General features: G+C 44.0%; 1 protein-coding gene across 2 annotated transcripts; it reads right to left on the bottom strand.

Moving 5' to 3' along the window:
• Positions 1–261: 261 nt before the first annotated feature.
• On the bottom strand, positions 262–19,611 carry LOC123771606 (uncharacterized). 2 transcript variants are annotated; one of them, XM_069324395.1, is made up of 5 exons: positions 19,474–19,611; positions 17,603–17,703; positions 8,942–12,241; positions 5,168–5,262; positions 262–1,501 (listed from the first exon to the last, which is right to left on the bottom strand). In XM_069324395.1, the coding sequence occupies exons 1-3, from the start codon at positions 19,480–19,482 to the stop codon at positions 11,659–11,661; spliced, it is 693 nt and encodes a 230-aa protein (XP_069180496.1). In that variant the 5' UTR covers positions 19,483–19,611; the 3' UTR covers positions 262–1,501; positions 5,168–5,262; positions 8,942–11,658. The 2 variants fall into 2 exon arrangements, with proteins under 2 accessions (XP_069180496.1, XP_045620151.1); XM_045764195.1 differs by lacking the exons at positions 17,603–17,703; positions 19,474–19,611 and having other exon boundaries at positions 8,942–9,078.
• Positions 19,612–20,281: the final 670 nt, after the last annotated feature.

Below are 20,281 nucleotides of genomic sequence, written 5' to 3'. Positions count from 1 at the left end.
CACCAGTAACTTTAATGTAATATATTGTAAAATAAACAAAAATTCATTGTTTCCCAATATTTTTTACACACACACACATATATACATACATACACACACACACACACACACACACACACACACACACACACACACACACACACACACACACACACACACACACACACACACACACACACATATATATATATATATATATATATATATATTATGTATTCTACACAACTGCCTGTTACCAACTAGAGGATAAATAAACACTAGTTCTCTTAATCTTTCCATTTTATTTCAGCGTTTTTGTAAATAAGTTGACAGGTTGAGGAACATAATGTACACGGTAAGAGGAACACCAGAATGACACATAACAACTTAACATGTATAGGCGAGGCTTCACCTCAACCCGTCGCTCCAGCTGTGCTTGGGTGAGATGAACACTGAGTCATTGTGACCGTTGAACTAGCCGGTCAGGTAAAGCTGGTTGTCTAATGCAACGGTAACCTTCCCTCTGGGTCAGATTACAGCCATCACACGGCTGTAGTTTCGAGGCCAAATTCACTCGTGTGATTGTCGATGGGCAAGCTGGCGAATATGGATGGCTTCAAGCGTGTGTAGCCTCCTCCGGTCACTGGTGATTGTGGGTGTTTTTAACTATGTCGTGACGATTCATGGATGGTGTGGATAAATGAGTGATATTGTTTTATTCCTCCTTCCTGTAAACGAAGTTTAAGACGCCTACTCTCTCACACACTTTATTTACAGGAGTATTTTTATTGTATAACAGTTTAATTTATGGATATCATGAAGTTTGGTGTGAATAATGGTAAGGAGTTAACGGGTTGGTTTAGAAGGGAACATATTGAACACTGACGGAGTGTTATCGCGGAAAATAAAGTAAAGACATTGTTGTAGACATGAAGTCGGGCTGTAATTTTTCTAAATAGCAAAAAAATAATATTTGTTTAGTTACACACATGCCTTTCTTACTCTACAAAAATTCTCTTGGAAAGCCGACTGAAGTTGGTTACTCTTTAATATCGATATATTCATTCTCTTAAAGGCCGTTGGCAGAACTCGCGGTGTGGAAGCCTCAGGTGACAATGAAGAACCAATTTCCCGGAAAACTGATGGAAGTTGGCGACTGTCTGTAGAGAATATATGCACTTTTTCAAATGCCGTTTGCAGAACCCGTGGTGTGGAAGCCTCAGGTGACAATGAAGAACCAATTTCCCGGAAAATTGATGGAAGTTGGCGACTGTCAGATTCAGGAAGATTAACCTTCTCAAAGGCTCGAAGAAAAACTTGACCCGCCGAAGTCTCCCAGGAGAACGAAGTCCCATTTTCCCGGAAAGCCGATGGAAGTTGGCGAGGTGTTGACTCAAGGAAGTCTACCGTCTGGAAGGCTGTAGGCATGATTAGTGTCGTGGCGGCCTCGGGGGACACGGTGGCGTTCTTCTCCTGGAATGCTGACTGGAACTCTGGATTGATCGACCGTCTTGCCGAGTGCCTGAGTGAAAGTAGAGAGACATGGATTAGTGTTTGTGTATTTTAGTCAGGAAAATAATTAAGACACAAACGCGGATATTGTCTAAATAATAACGTGATCCTTCAGTAGTCACAACATTTGTCCAAAGCTGTAGAGCATTAACCAAGGTCCTTAGAGCCTTAACCCAAGTCTTCAGAGCCTTAACCCAAGTCTTCAGAGCATTAACCCAAGTCTTCAGAGCATAAACCCAAGTCTTCAGAGCATTAACCCAAGTCTTCAGAGCATTAACCCAAGTCTTCAGAGCATTAACCCAAGTCTTCAGAGCATTAACCCAAGTCTTCAGAGCATTAACCCAAGTCTTCAGAGCATTAACCCAAGTCTTCAGAGCATTAACCCAATTCTTCAGAGCATTAACCCAAGTCTTCAGAGCATTAACCGAAGTCTTCAGAGCCTTAACCCAATTCTTCAGAGCATTAACCCAAGTCTTCAGAGCATTAATCCAAGTCTTCAGAGCATTAACCCAAGTCTTCAGAACATTAATCCAAGTCTTCAGAACATTAACCCAAGTCCTTAGAACATTAAACCAAGTCTTGACTTAAGTAATAATCGTGTTATTAGCTGTTAAATATTTATTATTAAGTTGACGTAGTATCAGCAACATGACAGTAGACCTAGTGTCAGTAACACTTCAGTGGTATTAATAGTATCATGTTATCGTCACTTGTAAAACGAACTCATCACCACTTCATTATAAAGCTACACATTTACGTATGTGCGCCGTCTTGGGCATAACTTAGTGTACAGTTGATAGTACACTAGGCTTTCGACCTGCCCGAAACGCTGTGCGTACAAGTTTCTTTACAAGAATGTAAACACATTATGCTATGTATGCTCATAAACCCAATGTACTTTCTTGTCTATATATATATATATATATATATATATATATATATATATATATATAAATTAATAAAAAGGGGCAATACTTGTCTCAGGAAAATCTAGATTTAGTTGCTGTAGGCTTTTCTCGAAACCTGTTTAAAATAAATATAACAGAATGTGGTTCATTTTAGCGTTCAAAAGACCATACTTTGTAGTTCTATCGATAATAACGAGAGGTAGTATCAGTTTTGGATAACAAATTGTATAGGGATATCAATTTATGATTTCATTGATGATGAAGTAAGCGGTGTCCTGGGTGAGGAATACCTCAGGCCTCTAAAGGTACGTTATCTTGGGGTTCATCAGACCTCTAACTGTACGTTATCTTGGGGTTCATCAGGCTCCTAACTGTACGTTATCTTGGGGTTCATCAGGCACCTAACTGTACGTTATCTTGGGGTTCCTCAGTCCCCTAACTGTACCTTATCTTAGGGTTCCTGCTCGGCACTGAACCGGCTACACAACTGCTCGCTCAGGACACTGACGATATGTGCATATATGGTATGGAAAATATCCGCAGTATAATTGTATTAGCAATTTATAGGGAGTTTACAAGGAGTAAACTCTCCCTCCCTTAGAAGCCTCTTATACGCGCCTGCCCGAAACGCTATGCGTGTTGGTGGCTCTGCAAGAATGTAAAAACACCAATGTTATGTACTCTCAGAAACCCAATGTACCTTCTTGTAAATAAATAAATAAATAAATAAAAAATAAACTTCAGTAAGATGATGCCCAATGTGTTTAACAACTTCTGCTCTGTTGAATCTTAGTGGAAATCTTATTGGGTTTGTAATTGTGCACCGTGTTAGATTATGTTCCAGGGGTCTGGCGGGCATTTCGCCACAGTGGTGACATTTCCTCTCATCTTCTGAAACTTGTAAGCCTAAAAAAATAAGTAAATAAATAAATAAATAAATAAATAAATAAATAAATGAAGGCGGCCAACCTGGATGCTCCAGCATACCTCATCACGAAGCCAAAAATAATGACATTCATTTGATTTTATCTCGGTAATATTGATTATTAATTATAAATATGCCTTAGCTTAGTGTTAGAGGTGTTAATCAGAATAAATAAGCATATTATTTATAAATTAACAATGAAAATAAATGATCCAACGCCACTAACTTGTGTGAGAAGGAGGGAGGGCGACGCCATGACCACTCACCAAGGAGGCGCCTCCACACCTCGGCTCCCAGAATTCCGGACTTTCATACGCTTTGTTGTGCTTGTATGACTAATAAGTGTCATTATATGGACGTATGTGTCTGTACAAGAGTTCAAGTAGTGTCTAGTAGTTAAATAAATATTAATACTGAGTGAAATTACTGAAATAAGTGATATCAAAGTATCAACAATCTTCCGGCTGCGACGTGATGGTACTCTCAGGCTCGTCATGAAAATATTATGGCCGGGTCTACTAGAAGTTGACCTGAGCATCCGGTCTCCGTCACGGCAATACGGCACGGTATGTGGCTTTTAGATTTTTATTGGTTTGACGCCAAATGGATATTACATATGCCAGTATTTAACCCACAGTAGCACCGGTTAGGAAGTGGGTTTAACACCAAGCCAAATATATTTACGTGTTGAAGTGAATAGTTAATTAATTCATGTGCCTCAAAATTTTGATACTGAGAGCAACTCTTATACTTATTTTAATTCATTAATATGATTGATAGTATACTAGGCTATTATATGAATTACTATTGCTTATAGCTGTAAAATATTCCGAGGTAAACACCCAACCAGTGCCTCGCTGCATATATTATCAATTTAAATCACTTTACCGATGTGAAAGTCTCCGGCAGGTGGTAGGTAGGAGGAGCATCTACATCCCTTTACTACATGACCTCTTGTCTACAAAGACTTTCACTCAGTAAAGAATACTTCCCTACAGCACTCAGTAAAGAATACTTCCCTACAGCACTCGGTAAAGAATACTTCCCTACAGCACTCAGGTAAGCTACAGTCTCTTGTTTATTGATTTAATATTTTTCAATATAATTAGTATATAGTATTCTAGAGTTGTTGTTTTACTTAAACTCAATACCCACAAATCCTGTTATCTTTCAGAATTACTGTATCAGTACTCAATGGAATGAGTATTTTGAATATTTAAGTAGTTCATTTATATAAGGGTTTGGGGTTTTGACAAGAGTGTTCAACGTCTAAAGATCCCCGATATAGGCCAAATATGCATTTGTTTGTCCATCTAATTGTTAGGAATTTGTCAGACTGGCAGAATAACGAGCAGAAAAGCCTAACTTAACCTATCTTAGAACTAACCTAACCTAACCTGAAAGAGACTAACCTAAGACTAATCTAGTCTAAGACTAACCTAACCTAAGAATAACCTAACCTAAGACTAACCTAACCTAACCTAACTTAACCTAACCTAAATAAAGCCTAACCTATCCAAGGCCTAACCCAACCAAACGTATTCTATCTTAAGCTTTATCTAACCGAATTAAAGCATCACTATGTTTTTTTTTTTACCAAAAATTACGCCTTTCTGGATAATGCAGATATTACGAAAAGACTCACGGGGCTACGAAAATTCCCTTGGGCTATGAAAATGTCTCTGTGGCTACGAAAATGCCCGAGGCTATGAATATGTCCCTAATGCTCGAGAAAATGTCCTTGGGATTATAGAAGTGCTCCTCACTAGGGCTATGGTAGTGTCCCTGGAGCTATGGTTACCTACCTGAAGGTGGCGAGGACGCCCATGGTAATGTTACCTACCTGAAGGAGGCGAGGTGGTGGCGACGGTGATAATGGTATCCCCCACGGTATATGTCGCGGGCGGCGGCAACACCCACCAGCGCCGCCAGCAACACCTGACGCAACACATGACACATTAACCAGGGTGGCAGTAACACATGATGCAACACATGACACATTAACCAGTGGGAAGGGGGGCAGTATTTAAAGAATGCAGTTATTAGATCAATGTTAGCTGTGCCAGCGTATTGCAACCTCAGACAGTGTATCAATCTGCAAGGACTGACTGGGAAGAGATAGTGTGCTTAACAAACAAATATTGCAAACATGCTGCAGTTGTTGATAGGTGGAGGTGAACGAGGCCAAGTATTAGCCTCATTCTAGTATCTAGAATGAGGCTAATACTAAAATGAGAATTCTAGTACCACATTTGCTAGCCTAGTACTTAGCTTATATTGCCTATCTCAATGGCGCAACCCCAAACTTGCACTTTCACAAGGGCTTATGTGGGTGCGGCAGGTACTCTGACCCAGTTAGTCAACCGCAAGTCAGCGGCAATTGCACACTGCAGCCGCACTGCGCAACATTACGATGTGCGCCAAAGGCGGTAGACGAAACTGTATTTTAGAAAAGGCATGAGTGTAGCACTAATCAATGCACTTCTACGTATTTATTTGTATTTCATTATTTATATGTATATTCAAGTAGGTACGGCAGAGTTAGTACAGATTTTGGTTATTAGGTAGTACAGTTTCCCTAGTCTAACCTGCATTATGTTTCAGCTGTGTTAGAGCTAATACAAAATTCACTGTTAACAATGAAATGAAATTAGTTACTGCAGGTTACCAGCCTTGCCTGGTTCACTGCTGGTTACCAGCCTTGCCTAGTTCACTGCTGGTTACCAGCCTTGCCTAGTTCACTGCTGGTTGGAGGTGGAGAGTATCTGCTAGATCAGTCTGACCTGAACCGCACTCAACCTGACCTGAGCCACACTAGACCTGACCTGAGCCACACTCGACCTGACCTGAGCCACACTCGACCTGACCTGAGCCACACTCGACCTGACCTGAACCACACTCTACCTGACCTGAGTAACATTATGTATGTAACTCATCTTCCATGTATGTACTTTTACCTGAATAAACATTTGAATTTTTAATTTGAATTTATTACTTGGGAGGACTGGTTGGTTCGTTGGGGGAGGCCCCGCGAGAGGGCACCACGTGCTGGGTGACGGCCCAGGTAAACATATGACTGGCACTTGCACCAGTTTGTTTACACTTGCACCAGCTTGTTTACACTTGCACCAGCTTGTTTACACTTGTACCAGCTTGTTTACACTTGCACCAGCTTGTTTACACTTGCACCAGTTTGTTTACACTTGTACCAGCTTGTTTACACTTGCACCAGCTTGTTTACACTTGCACCAGTTTGTTTACACTTGCACCAGCTTGTTTACACTTGCACCAGCTTGTTTACACTTGCACCAGTTTGTTTACACTTGCACCAGTTTGTTTACACTTGCACCAGTTTGTTTACACTTGTACCAGCTTGTTTACACTTGCACCAACTTGTTTACACTTGCACCAGTTTGTTTACATTCGCACCAGCTTGTTTACACTTGCACCAGCTTGTTTACACTTGCACCAGTTTGTTTACACTTGCACCAGTTTGTTTACACTTGCACCAGTTTGTTTACACTTGTACCAGCTTGTTTACACTTGTACCAGCTTATTTACACTTGCACCAGTTTGTTTACATTCGCACCAGTTTGTTTACACTTGCACCAGCTTGTTTACACTTGCACCAGCTTGTTTACACTTGCACCAACTTGTTTACACTTGCACCAGCTTGTTTACACTTGCACCAACTTGTTTACACTCGCACCAGTTTGTTTACACCTGCACCAGCTTGTTTACACTTGCACCAGTTTGTTGACACATGGGTCCGTGTAGACTACACACACGGGTCAGTGTAGACTACACACACGGGACAGTGTAGACTACACACACGGGTCAGTGTAGACTACACACACGGGTCAGTGTAGACTACACACACGGGTCAGTGCAGACTACACACACGGGTCAGTGTAGACTACACACACGGGTCAGTGTAGAATACACACACGGGTCAGTGTAGACTACACATACGGGTCAGTGTAGACTACACACACTTGTCAGTGTAGACTACACACGCGGGTCAGTGTAGACTACACACGGGTCAGTGTAGACTACACACGAGTCAGTGTAGACTACACACACGAGTCAGTGTAGACTACACACACGAGTCAGTGTAGACTACACACACGAGTCAGTGTAGACTACACACACGGGTCAGTGTAGACTACAAACACGGGTCAGTGTAGACTACACACACGGGTCAGTGTAGACTACACACGTGGGTCAGTGTAGACTACACACACGGGTCAGTGTAGACTACACACACGGGTCAGTGTAGACTACACACACACGGGTCAGTGTTGACTACACACATGGGTCAGTGTAGACTAACACGGATAAGTATAGACTACACACACGGGTCAGTGTAGACTACACACACGATTCAGTGTAGATTTCACACACAGGCCAGAGTAGACTACACACATAGGTCAGTGTAGATCACACATAAGTCAGTGTAGACCACACACATGGGCCAGTGTAGACTACACACGTTTCAGTGTAGACTACACACGGGTCAGTGTAGACCACACACGAGTCAGTGTAGACTACACACACGAGTCAGTGTAGCCCACACACACACGAGTCAGTGTAGACTTCACACATGGGTCAGGGTAGAATACACACACGAGTCAGTGTAGACTACACACACGAGTCAGTGTAGACTTCACACATGGGTCAGGGTAGAATACACACACGAGTCAGTGTAGACAACACTCATGGGTCAGTGTAGACCACACACGAGTCAGTATAGACTACACAAACGAGTCAGTGTAGACTTCACACATGGGTCAGGGTAGAATACACACGAGTCAGTGTAGACAACACTCATTGGTCAGTGTAGACTACACACACGAGTCAGTGTAGACTATACACTCGGGTCAGTGTAGATTACACACATAGGTCAGTGTAGATCACACATAAGTCAGTGTTGACTACACACACGGGTCAGTGTAGACTACCCTCATGGGTTAGTGTAAACAACACACTCTAGTCAGTGTAGACCACATACATGGGGTCAGGGTAGACTACACACATGATTTAGTGAAGACTACACACATGATTTAGTGAAGACTACACACATGGGTCAGTGTAGACTACACACACGGGTCAGTATAGACCACACACGAGTCTGTAAACTGCACACATGGGTCAGTGTAGACTACACACGGGTCAGTGTAACCCACACACTCGAGTCAATGTAGACTACACACATGGATCAGCGTAGACTATACACACGGGTCATTGTAGACCACACACACAAGTCAGTGTAGACTACTCACATGAGTCAGTGTAGATGACAGGTGCGAGTCAGTGTAGATCACAGACGCGAGTCAGTGTAGACCTGAGGAGGTAGTGTTGGTAGAGATGATTGTACACTGTAGAGGTGAAAATGGTTGCGGGTGGTGAGGGGTCTACACTGACTGGTCTACGCTGACTGGTCTACACTGACTGGTCTACGCTGACTGGTCCACACTGACTGGTCTACACTGGCTGGTCTACACTGACTGGTCTACACTGACTGGTTGGTTGAAGACATCGGTTGAAGTAAGGACCGCAAGCAACAGCCAGCACTACACACACCTACACCTAACACACATTATGGTTGACAACTCACAACATTCATGAGGAGAACGGCGGACGCGGGACTGCTCAACACCTGCGCACCACACCTAATCAACTCACTCATCCCAAACACCTGCCTTTATATATGAACGCTTGTAACTAGGAATTAGGGCGCGATATAGAAAAGGTGACAGACAAGATAAACCTGCTCTTGGGGTGAGGAGGGGGAGGAGGCCGGCCGACAAGGAGGACCAGAGACTGGGATATGAATTCCAAGAAAGCCGTTCTTGAACTTCAGCTTTAACTCTTAAGTTGGCAAGTGTTTCAGAGCCCTGATGAACGCATTATATTCTGCTGTTGTTACGAAGAATACGTTAGGCTCTTGGACTTATGCTGAACTAACTTGATACGCATTTGTGTTTGGTTATAATACACTATTAAGTCACTATTAAGCGACTACAAGCATGAAAGGTGAAAGGCGCACACGCACAAATACACGCACGAACGCACCCACCCACACGCACGCACGCACGCGCGCACTCACACACACACACACACACACACACACACACACACACACACACACACACACACACACACACACACACACACACACACACACACACACACACACAAAGTTTCTTTAGTTTCAAAGCGTTATATGACAAAGAGTGTTAGGAAGACGGGACACCACGATCGTAGCTCTCATCCTGTAACTGCACTTTGGTAATTACACACACACACACACACACACACACACACACACACACATATAGGATACAGAATAGGAGATGAAGTACTTAATGAAACGGACAGAGAGAAAAATCTAGGAGTTGATATCACACCAAACCTGTCTCCTGAAGCCCACATAAAAAGAATAACGTCTGTGGCATATGCGAGGCTGGCTAACATCAGAACAGCGTTCAGGAACCTGTGTAAGGAATCATTCAGAATCTTGTACACCACATATGTAAGACCAATCCTGGAGTATGCGGCCCCAGCATGGAGCCCGTACCTTGTCAAGCACAAGACGAAGCAGGAAAAGTCCAAAGGTATGCCACTAGACTAGTCCCAGAACTAAGAGGCATGAGTTACGAGGAAAGGCTGCGGGAAGTGCACCTTACGACACTGGAAGACAGAAGAGTAAGGGAAGACATGATCACAAATTTCAAAATCCTCAGAGGAATCGACCTGGTAAACAAGGATAAACTATTCAATACTGGTGGGACGCGAACAAGGGGACACAGGTGGAAACTGTGTACCCACATGAGCCACAGGGACGGTAGAAAGAACTTTTTCAGTGCCAGAGTAGTTAACAGATGGAATGCATTAGGCAGTGATGTGGTGGAGGCTGACTCCATACACAGTTTTAAATGTAGATATGATAGAGCCCAGTAGGCTCAGGAATCTGTACACCAGTTGATTGACAGTTGAGAGGCGGGACCAAAGAGCCAAAGCTCAACCACCGCAAGCACAAATAGGTGAGTACAAATAGGTGAGTGCACACACACACAGGGGGGCCTGGTAGCCTGGTGGATAGCGCACAAGACTCGTAATTCTGTGGCGCGGGTTCGATTCCCGCACCAGGCAGGAACAAATGGGCAAAGTTTCTTTCACCCTGAATGCCCCTGTTACCTAGCAGTAAATAGGTACCTGGGAGTTAGTCATCTGTCACGGACTGCTTCCTGGTGTGTGTGTGTGGTGTGGAGAAAAAGAAAAAAAATGTAGTTAGTAAACAGTTGATTGACAGTTGAGAGGCGGGCCGAAAGAGCAAAGCTCAACCCCCGCAAACACAACTAGGTGAATACAACTAGGTGAATACACCACACACACACACACACACACACACACACACACACACACACACACACACACACACACACACACACACAAGGGCTGGCGTACCGAAAGGGAAATTATGAGATGAGAAAATTATTAAGGGATATATACCATGGGACACAGAACTCAGAACTTAGTCCGTACAATACATGGTAGACTATGTCGCCCAAGTGTTAGGAGGCAGTAAACAGGTTCATACTGCCAAGAGCACTCTGCTGGTGTACAGGATCCCTTAACCGCTCGACCACCACGACCGGACGAAAGAGGATGGTAGCCGAGGCTATTTCCATCGTTTTGTTTCCATGTACGTTTACACATGAAAATAGTGAAAATGACAGTCTGCCATTCTTGGATGTACTAATAACAAAAACAGGAACTTCATTAAGCACCAACGTATATACTAAGCCTACCAACATAGGTTTATGCGTGAACGGTAGAAGTGAGTGCCACCAAAGATACAAAACCAGTGTTCTCAATGCTTATATTCGTCGAGTGCTTACCCACTGCTCCGAATGGAGCAACGTGAGTAGAGAGTTTGAAAGAATAACAAAGGTATTGGTGAACAACGAATATTACACCCCCCTCCCCCAGGAAGAGCAGCCCATAGCAGTTGTCTAACTCCCAGGTACCCATTTACTGCTAGGTGAACTGGAGCATCAGGGTGAAAGAAATTGTCCATTTGTTTCCGCCTTCACCAAGGATCGAACCCGGAACCTCAGGACTATGAATCCGAAGCGCTTTCCACTCAGCTGTCAGGCCCCGTAACACAAAATTTCGGCGAAAATTCGGAGATATATAATTCTATTCAGAAATTTCAAGGATACAAAAGATTTTTGTTTAATATAATTTTTTTAATAGAGTTATGTTACTAATATACACGCATATCATTTTCTAATTGCTTAGATTCGTCACCAAACCGTTGAAAAAGGTTCAACGCCTGTCATCGCTAATGTCAAGGTGTCTATACGCTGTGGGCAGCACCTGGGCTGTAGCAGACTCTGGCGAGAGAGGTGAACCCTTCTCAAGGAAGGAAGACGGCAAGCCCCCTACGTCTGAGTCAAAATCTGCCGCCCTGTATGCTGTGGGCAAGACCTGAGCTGTGGCAGACTCTGGCGAGAGAGGTGAACCCCTTTGAAGGAAGGAGGACGGCAAATCGTGTTCGTGTAGGTCAAGATCTACCGCCCTATACGCTGTAGGAAGGACCTGCGCTGTGGCAGACTCTGGCGAGAGAGGTGAACCTTTCTCAAGGAATGAGGATGGTATGTCGGGTTCTTCTGACTGGAGATCAACCTTCCTATATGCAGTAGGCAGGACCAAAGCAGTCGCAGACTCAGGAGACAGTGGAGAGCCCTTTTCGTGGAAAGAAGACTGCAGCTCTTGTCCCTCATTGTCAAGGTCCAACGACCTGTATGCTGTAGGCAGGACCAGGGCGGTTGCGGACTCTGGGGAGAGTGGCGAACCCTCGTCATGGAATGCCGACGGCTGATCAGGGCTTTCCACTTCCGCTATGGACCTATTGCAATACGAAAAGAATTTCTTAACTTTAGAGTACAAGATTTAAAATATGGAGATTGGATATAAAATATAAGATCATAATTTATTTAAAGCGAAACCTAGTCTTAATCATCGCGGTAGACAACGTGAAGGAATTAAACTGGCGGCCATCGAGTGAGACAGGCGGTGGTGACAAGATACAATGATGTGAGAGATCACACCATGGCAAGGTAGCCATATTCAAATGTCCTGGAACAGACGTTGTGTTATACGGCTTCTGAAGGCAGGGATATATTTTTGTGTGATATAATTTTGAATTTCCCGCCCTAAGCAATTCCCGTTATATTTAAATGTCCTGCCTTCTGCAACCCGTCCTCGACTCAAATTCATTACATCCAGCGGTCGACCCCACAGACGCGTTCATAAATTTTTACATGCTGTTCATTCAAAACTGGAATTTTCTCATATAAATTAATATTATAATATATTAACATATTGTGCATATATAGGCATAGGTTAGGTTAGGTGTTTAGATTTTGTTGGCGTATTTGTAGTACGTGGGTGAAGCATTTATAGCGTTGTGGTTCGAACAAAAGTCATCAGTGAAACACTTGTTCCGGATATGTTCGAACCTCATCAGTTGTGAGTCGTGTGTAAACCGTTTTTCTTTCATAAACAGGGGGTTTGGCGGGTGCATGGAATCACTTTTGGATCTTTGTTTGGAGGACGGACTGGCCTTCTGTTCCCGCCCGAGGCCAGAGTTGCCCACACCGACAATGTCTGGCAAAATTGGGTGTACACTCCAGTTTCCGGAAACATTAGTGTTATTATGAACCTTTGGTAATTTTACGGCGCTGGAAAATAGACAACCAAGTGATGAAAAGGAAGGCAAATGAGTGGAAATTAACAGCTACAGATTATATAACCCTAAAACTATTAAATGAAGAATTAAAATAATATTGGGAAACCAGTGTTGAGTGCGGGGACACAGTGAGGGTGTCAACACACCCAGCATGTGGCTGTATAAGACACAGGACCAACTCCTAACTAAATTCTTCACACAACTAACCCAACCCATCCTCGAGACTGACCCCAAAACACACCTTGTCCGACCTAACCTAACGCAACTACCATTCCTGTAAATAAAATAGTTGAGCTGATACTGGACAAACTCCTAAATAACTACTTAGTACACCTTTATCAAACCTCTCCCCTCGCTGACTCTCCACAAACCTCAACTACTGGAACTAGGCGTAAGAAAACCCCAGCTGGATTAAACTCCTAATAACCTGGCGCTTAGACTGAAAAACCACATCAACCATACCACCAGGACACACCCCACAACCACACTCCCCAGGACATACCCACAACCACACTCCCCCAGAACACACCCCACAACCACACTCCCCAGGACATACCCACAACCACACTCCCCCAGAACACACCCCACAACCACACTCCCCAGAACACACCCCACAACCACACTCCCCAGAACACACCCCACAACCACACTCCCCCAGAACACACCCCACAACCACACTCCCCAGGACATACCCACAACCACACTCCCCCAGAACACACCCCACAACCACACTCCCCAGAACACACCCCACAACCACACTCCCCCAGAACACACCCCACAACCACACTCCCCCAGAACACACCCCACAACCACACTCCCCCAGAACACACCCCACAACCACACTCCCCCAGAACACACCCCACAACCACACTCCCCCAGAACACACCCCACAACCACACTCCCCCAGAACACACCCCACAACCACACTCCCCCAGAACACACCCCACAACCACACTCCCCCAGAACACACCCCACAACCACACTCCCCCAGAACACACCCCACAACCACACTCCCCCAGAACACACCCCACAACCACACTCCCCCAGAACACACCCCACAACCACACTCCCCAGGACATACCCCACAACCACACTCCCCCAGAACACACCCCACAACCACACTCCCCAGGACATACCCACAACCACACTCCCCAGAACACACCCCACAACCACACTCCCTTGAACACACCCCACAACCACACTCCCCCAGAACACACCACACAACCACACTCCCCCAGAACACACCCTACAACCACACTCCCCCAGAACACACCCCACAACCACACTCCCACAGAACACACCCTACAATCACAGTCAAATAAGACAAACAGTCACATCCCAAACATACTGACTGTTGTCAGTATGGCTATGTTGTAATCAGACTGTTGTCTGTATGGCTATGTTGTGACCAGACTGTTGTCGGTATGGCTATGTTGTGGCCAGACTGTTGTCAGTATTCCAGCTTGATGGGGTTCTGGGAGTTCTTCTACTCCCCAAGCCCGGCCCGAGACCAAGCTTGACTTGTGAGAGTTTGGTCCACCAGGCTGTTGCTTGGAGCGGCCCGCAGGCCCACATACCCGTCCACACCGGGTTATCCGGCACTCCTTGAAGAAAACAATCTAGTTCTCTCTTGAAGATGTCTACTGTTGTTCCGGCAATATTTCTGATGCTCGCTGGTAGGAGGTTGAACAACCGCGGACCTCTGATGTTTATACAGTGTTCTCTGATTTTGCCTATGGCACCTCTGTTCTTCACTGGTTCTATTCTGCATTTTCTTCCATATCGTTCACTCCAGTACGATGTTATTTTACTGTGTAGATTTGGGACCTGACCCTCCAGTATTTTCCATTATATTATTTGGTATCTCTCGTCTCCTTTCTAGTGAGTACATTTGGAGAGCTTTGAGACGATCCCAATAATTTAGGTGCTTTATCTCGTCTATGCGTGCCGTATATGTTCTCTGTATTCCCTCTATTTCAGCAATCTCTCCTGCTCTGAAGGGGGAAGTGAGTACTGAGCAGTACTCAAGACGGGACAACACAAATGATTTGAAGAGTACAACCATTGTGATGGGATCTCTGGACTTGAAGGTTCTCTTAATCCATCCTATCATTTTTCTGGCTGACGCAATACTTGCTTGGTTATGCTCCCTAAACGTTAGGTCGTCGGACATCATTATTTCGAAATCCTTGACATGCTGTTTTCCTACTGTGGGCAGACGCGATTGTGTTTTGTACCCTGTATTATGTTTCATATCTTCATTTTTGCCGTACCTGAGTACCTGGAATTTATCACCGTTAAACATCATGTTATTTTCTGCTGCCCAATCCAAAACTTTGTTAATGTCTGTTTGTAGTTTTTCAATGTCTTCAGCAGAGGTAATTTTCATGCTGATTTTTGTATCATCTGCAAAGGATGACACGAAGCTGTGACTTGTATTTTTGTCTATATCTGATCCAATAGGTCCAATACTGGCAGTGGTTTTTGCTTTTGATTTAGCATATGTGAAGAAATATTTTGGGGTTTTCTTTATTTCTTGAATTGCTTTCTGTTCTAGTTGCCTTTCTTCAATCTGATAGGAATGCTTCAGTCTCTGTTCGATTTCTTCAATCTCCCTGTTTAAATTATTTCTTCTTTGTATGGAGAGTCGTGTCTGCTTAAGCATTTCCGTTAATTTCTTCCTTCTTTTGTAATGTCGTCAGCGTTCTCTTTCTACATTTGATCTCTTTCTGACTTTCCTCAAAGGTACATGTTTTATACAGACTTCATATGCTTCAGAAGTCAGTTTTTCTATTCCTTGTGTAGGATTTTTATGTCTTAGAACATTTTCCCATAGAATGTTTGTAAATTCCCTGTTTATTTTCTCCCAGTCTATCCTTTTATTATTAAAATTGATTTATTGAATAACCCTTCTCGCTTGTTGTTTCTCTTGGGCCTACTACCGTTATTAATGTTAGTTTGCACTTCCATGAGCTTGTGGTCCGAGTACGTAGTGTCTGAGACAGTAATGTCTCTGATTAGCTCATCATTGTTCGTGAATATCAGGTCCAGCGCGTTTTCGTTCCTAGTTCTGTAATCTGCTGACTGAGCGGGAATTTGTCACAGAATCTCAGTAGTTCTCTGCCTCTGTAGTTGATTATTTCCAGGTTGATTTCCTGCTATAATGTTATTGTTTACTATTCTCCGTTTTAAACTAGGTAGACTGAAGTCTCCAAGGAAGATAATATCTGGTACTGGGTTTGCTAGGTTATCAAGGATATTCTCTATTTTGTGGATCTGTTCAGTGAATTCCTCAACTGTTGCATCTGGCGGTTTGTATATTAAAATAATAAGTAGAATAATATTCTTTACCTTGATTCCACTTACCTCTACCACCTCATTGGACGAATTCGGGAGCTCTGTGCATGCCAGCTCCTCTTTAATATACAGACCTACTCCTCCACTTGATCTAATTAATCTGTCACATCTATATAGATTATAATTCGGAATCCAGATTTCACTATCCATGTGGTCTTTTGTGTGGGTTTCTGTAAATGCACCAAATATTGAGTTCGATTCTATTTGGAGTTAATTTATGAACTTAACTCTATTTTTTTATTTTGGTTTCAAGCTTGTGAACATTTCATGTTTACAAATATGAATGAATTCCCACATTGTGTGTCACCTCTGGCGGGCCTTGGCAGTTCCCCCCCCCCACTCTACCCAGGTCCAGGGTGTGTTGTTTTGGAAGTGGTTTGTCCAGTTTGGGTAGTAGGACGGGTGTGGTGTAGTACCTGTGTGCTTGTTGATAATTTGTATTCCAGTCGTGTGGGTATCTCGAGAAACAATGGGCAGAGTTTCTTTCACCCTATGCCCCTGTTACCTAGCAGTAAACAGGTACCTGGGTGTTAGTCAGCTGTCACGGGGTGCTTCCTGGGGGTGGAGGCCTGGTCGAGGACCGGGCCGCGGGGACACTAAAAAGCCTCGAAAATCATCTCAAGATAACCTCTCAAGAGGAGATCTCCCTTCCCCTCTGTAATCCTGTAGTGGTTCCATCTGACTGTTCGTCTCTCTTATATTTTCTACTCTGTTTCTGCCTTCCTCTAAAAAAAACTTCCAGTAGTGTCATATTGATCTTCCAGTCTATAACGCTCTGTACCTCTCACATGGAATTCCGGACACTGAGGATTGTAGCATTTTTTGTCCCTAATTGAAAATTTACATAATTTAGGGTGGAAGTATGTACACCTCGTTCCAAAACGACATGTACCCCTCGCCAACATGTTCCTGCATTTTCGAGGATGCAGATAATTGCATTTTGCTCCTAATTTTCCATATTTGGTTGTATGGCTATGTTGTGACCAGACTGTTGTCAGTGTGGCTATGTTGTGACCAGACTGTTGTCAGTGTGGCTATGTTGTGACCAGACTGTTGTCAGTGTGGCTATGTTGTAGGGGAGGTGTGGTTCAGTAGGAGAGGTGTGGTTCAGTAGGAGAGGTGTGGTTCAGTGGGGGAGGTGTGACTCCAGGGCTCACTTACCCAGCTTGGAGGAAGCTGTCCCCGTCGTCGTCTCCGGCCAGGTCTCCTCCATCGAATAAGCTTCGGCCGTTCGTCAGACTCAGCAGCGCCAGCGTCAGCACCTGACACACAAGCAAGGGATCAATGGGGGATACATTAGTCACAACCATACAGGCCTACAACCTACATAACCAAGTGCTCAATGAGGCTACATTAATCACAACTATGAAGGTCTACCCACCACACAACATTGTGTTCATTGCACATATATTAATCAGCAACCATGCAGGCTTCCTATATTCACATGTCAATGCGAGTAATTAAGTACTAAATAAAGTCAATTTAATTGTGAATATCAGTAAAAAGAATTGCTTCCAATTATTATATCTAAATAAGAATGTTCGAGGTCGGAGGTCAAACGACTTGGGCTAGCCTCATCAAACTCAGCAGGGTAACTGGTATATGTTCGAGTATGGTCATTGGTGGAGTCAAACCCTATGAGGATCGAGCTCAGTTTTGTATGACACGGAGGTCGTTTTTGCCATTTTAGACAAAATTTTATATTGTGTGAAATTGCAAAATGATACCAGTTTCCAATCTCTCAAAATTCTGTCTCCGTCCACTCTGGCTCACCCGGTAGATTATTTCTGCGTTATGATCATATGTTTGTTTGTCTCTGTGATATCGACGCCATCTGTGGAGCACTACCGACCACAATTCGTTTTGGAGGTGGGTTGATGACTAACGCCCTCTGTTGAGGGAGGTGACGATCTCAACACCATCTATTGAGTGCACCCGACCACATTTTCTGTTCCCCGGTGAAAGGCTGTCATCATATTTTATCCCTGTATAGTATGTCTTGATAATGACGTGTTTAGTTCGCAGAAGTGATGCGGAGAGTATCGTGGTGAGCAGGACTCAGTTCACCCAGGACAGTCCTCAACTCCAGACGTGTTCCAGTGGGAACAAGTGGCCGCGTCGGTATAGACAGTGATTTGTCTATAAATACTTGCGAAGTATTAGTGACTGGACCGACGTACCGGGATAGGCCAAGTTGAGAGACGTCGTTAAGACGAGTTAAGAGACGGAATATTGTTGTTTTAGATTTAGCTACTCAGAACGAAATGTCCATGTAGCACGGGCTATGGTGAGCCCATAAACGAGACGGAAGTACGATCCGTCTGTTAAGGTTTGTTGTTAGCCTGTGTATTCACTTAGCTGTGCTTACGGGGCTCTTGAGCTCTTGCTCATTGGGCCCACCTCTCAACTGTCAACCAACTAATCCCCCCCCCCCCTGCAAAAGCTGGGCGCTGGAAACCAAAAGCTGAACACAGGATACAAAATGGAAAAAAATAAAATCTCCTAGACTCTAAAAGAGGAAGAGAATGTATATCATACAGAACGGCTTCCTACGCCTACGTCAGCCAGGAGAGATGTTTGGACTGGAGCTTGGGACTGTGTGGAGCAAGTGGGCGACAGTCATCTGCTCACATCAGTGAACATGGTCGAGGTCATCACGATGTCAGGAGTCGCATCCAGTTGAGCAATAATCCCCAGAGTGTAGTAGATCACCGCAGAGAAAGCAGCTTCTCCTCGTCAATATAAAGATGAATGTTGCTTCAACACGGTCGGCTCAGCTTCCTGTACGAAGTCGGTAGTCGCTGTGCAATCGATCGAAAGTGAGTTATCCTGAGCACCGTGGTCTCCTATTTCTATAAGCACCTTTCTCCGATGTTGGTGTATTAGATTCAGCTACTCTGAATAAAAAGTTGCAAGTAGCACGGGCTATGGTGATCACATAGTGGACTTATCTGGCACAAGAGCGGGGCTATAACTCTGGTGCCTTACTCCGTGTATGAGCATGCTCACATACGGTTTGTTTGACTACTTACAAACTTCATGATGGAGATTGGGTGAGGTGGAGCTCCCTCGCTAGTGACTGGATGTACAAGACTACCAGAACGCACCCAACACTGCCTTTATATATCTGCGCACACCTGATGTTGGAAGGACACACCAGAAACCCTGAGGGTACAGGAGAGGGGGGCGGGGGTGGAGCTGGGAGGGGCATGTGGATGGGACGGGGCAAAATAAACGGGCTGGTACTGGGTTGGGCAGAGGGTGCTGGGTAAGGCAGAGGGAGTGGGGAGATGCTAGGGTGTCGAGGACAAAGGGAGGTGGTGCTGGGTAAGGCAGAGGGAGTGGGGGAGGTACTTTTTTTATTATTATTATTATTATTTTCTACCACAGACGTGGCCAGACATTTACAATGCTAACCAGCATATATACATTTTCTTCTGTCCTCCATGGACAGGGTTAGAGATGTGTTAAACATATAGTTCAAGGGTTTATTGAACACTCAACCGCAGAAGGTGATTCGGTGCTTTTAAAATTCTAAGCTAACCTACATACGTAAATACATAGATACACAGATTTACGTATGCCCTACATAAAGTGTTTGTGTCTTTTACATAGTGTCATTAATGTACATTCACAAAGGTGAAATGTAATTCTGATCAGCTTCCATATATACTTTATACCCATACATATACATACACACACACATATACATACATATATACACACACATGCATTCACATACATTTGTCTCATTTACTCTGACAGGGTGAGATAGCTGATAAAGAAACTAGTGTGCAATTAAGCACTTAATCACTGAAGGTGATGAAGGTGCTTTTACAA

Source organism: Procambarus clarkii, chromosome 14 (genome assembly GCF_040958095.1).
Source record: "Procambarus clarkii isolate CNS0578487 chromosome 14, FALCON_Pclarkii_2.0, whole genome shotgun sequence".
Lineage (NCBI taxonomy): Eukaryota > Metazoa > Arthropoda > Malacostraca > Decapoda > Cambaridae > Procambarus > Procambarus clarkii.
Note: the sequence above shows the minus strand (reverse complement) of the source record. Positions and strands in the feature narration are given on the sequence as shown.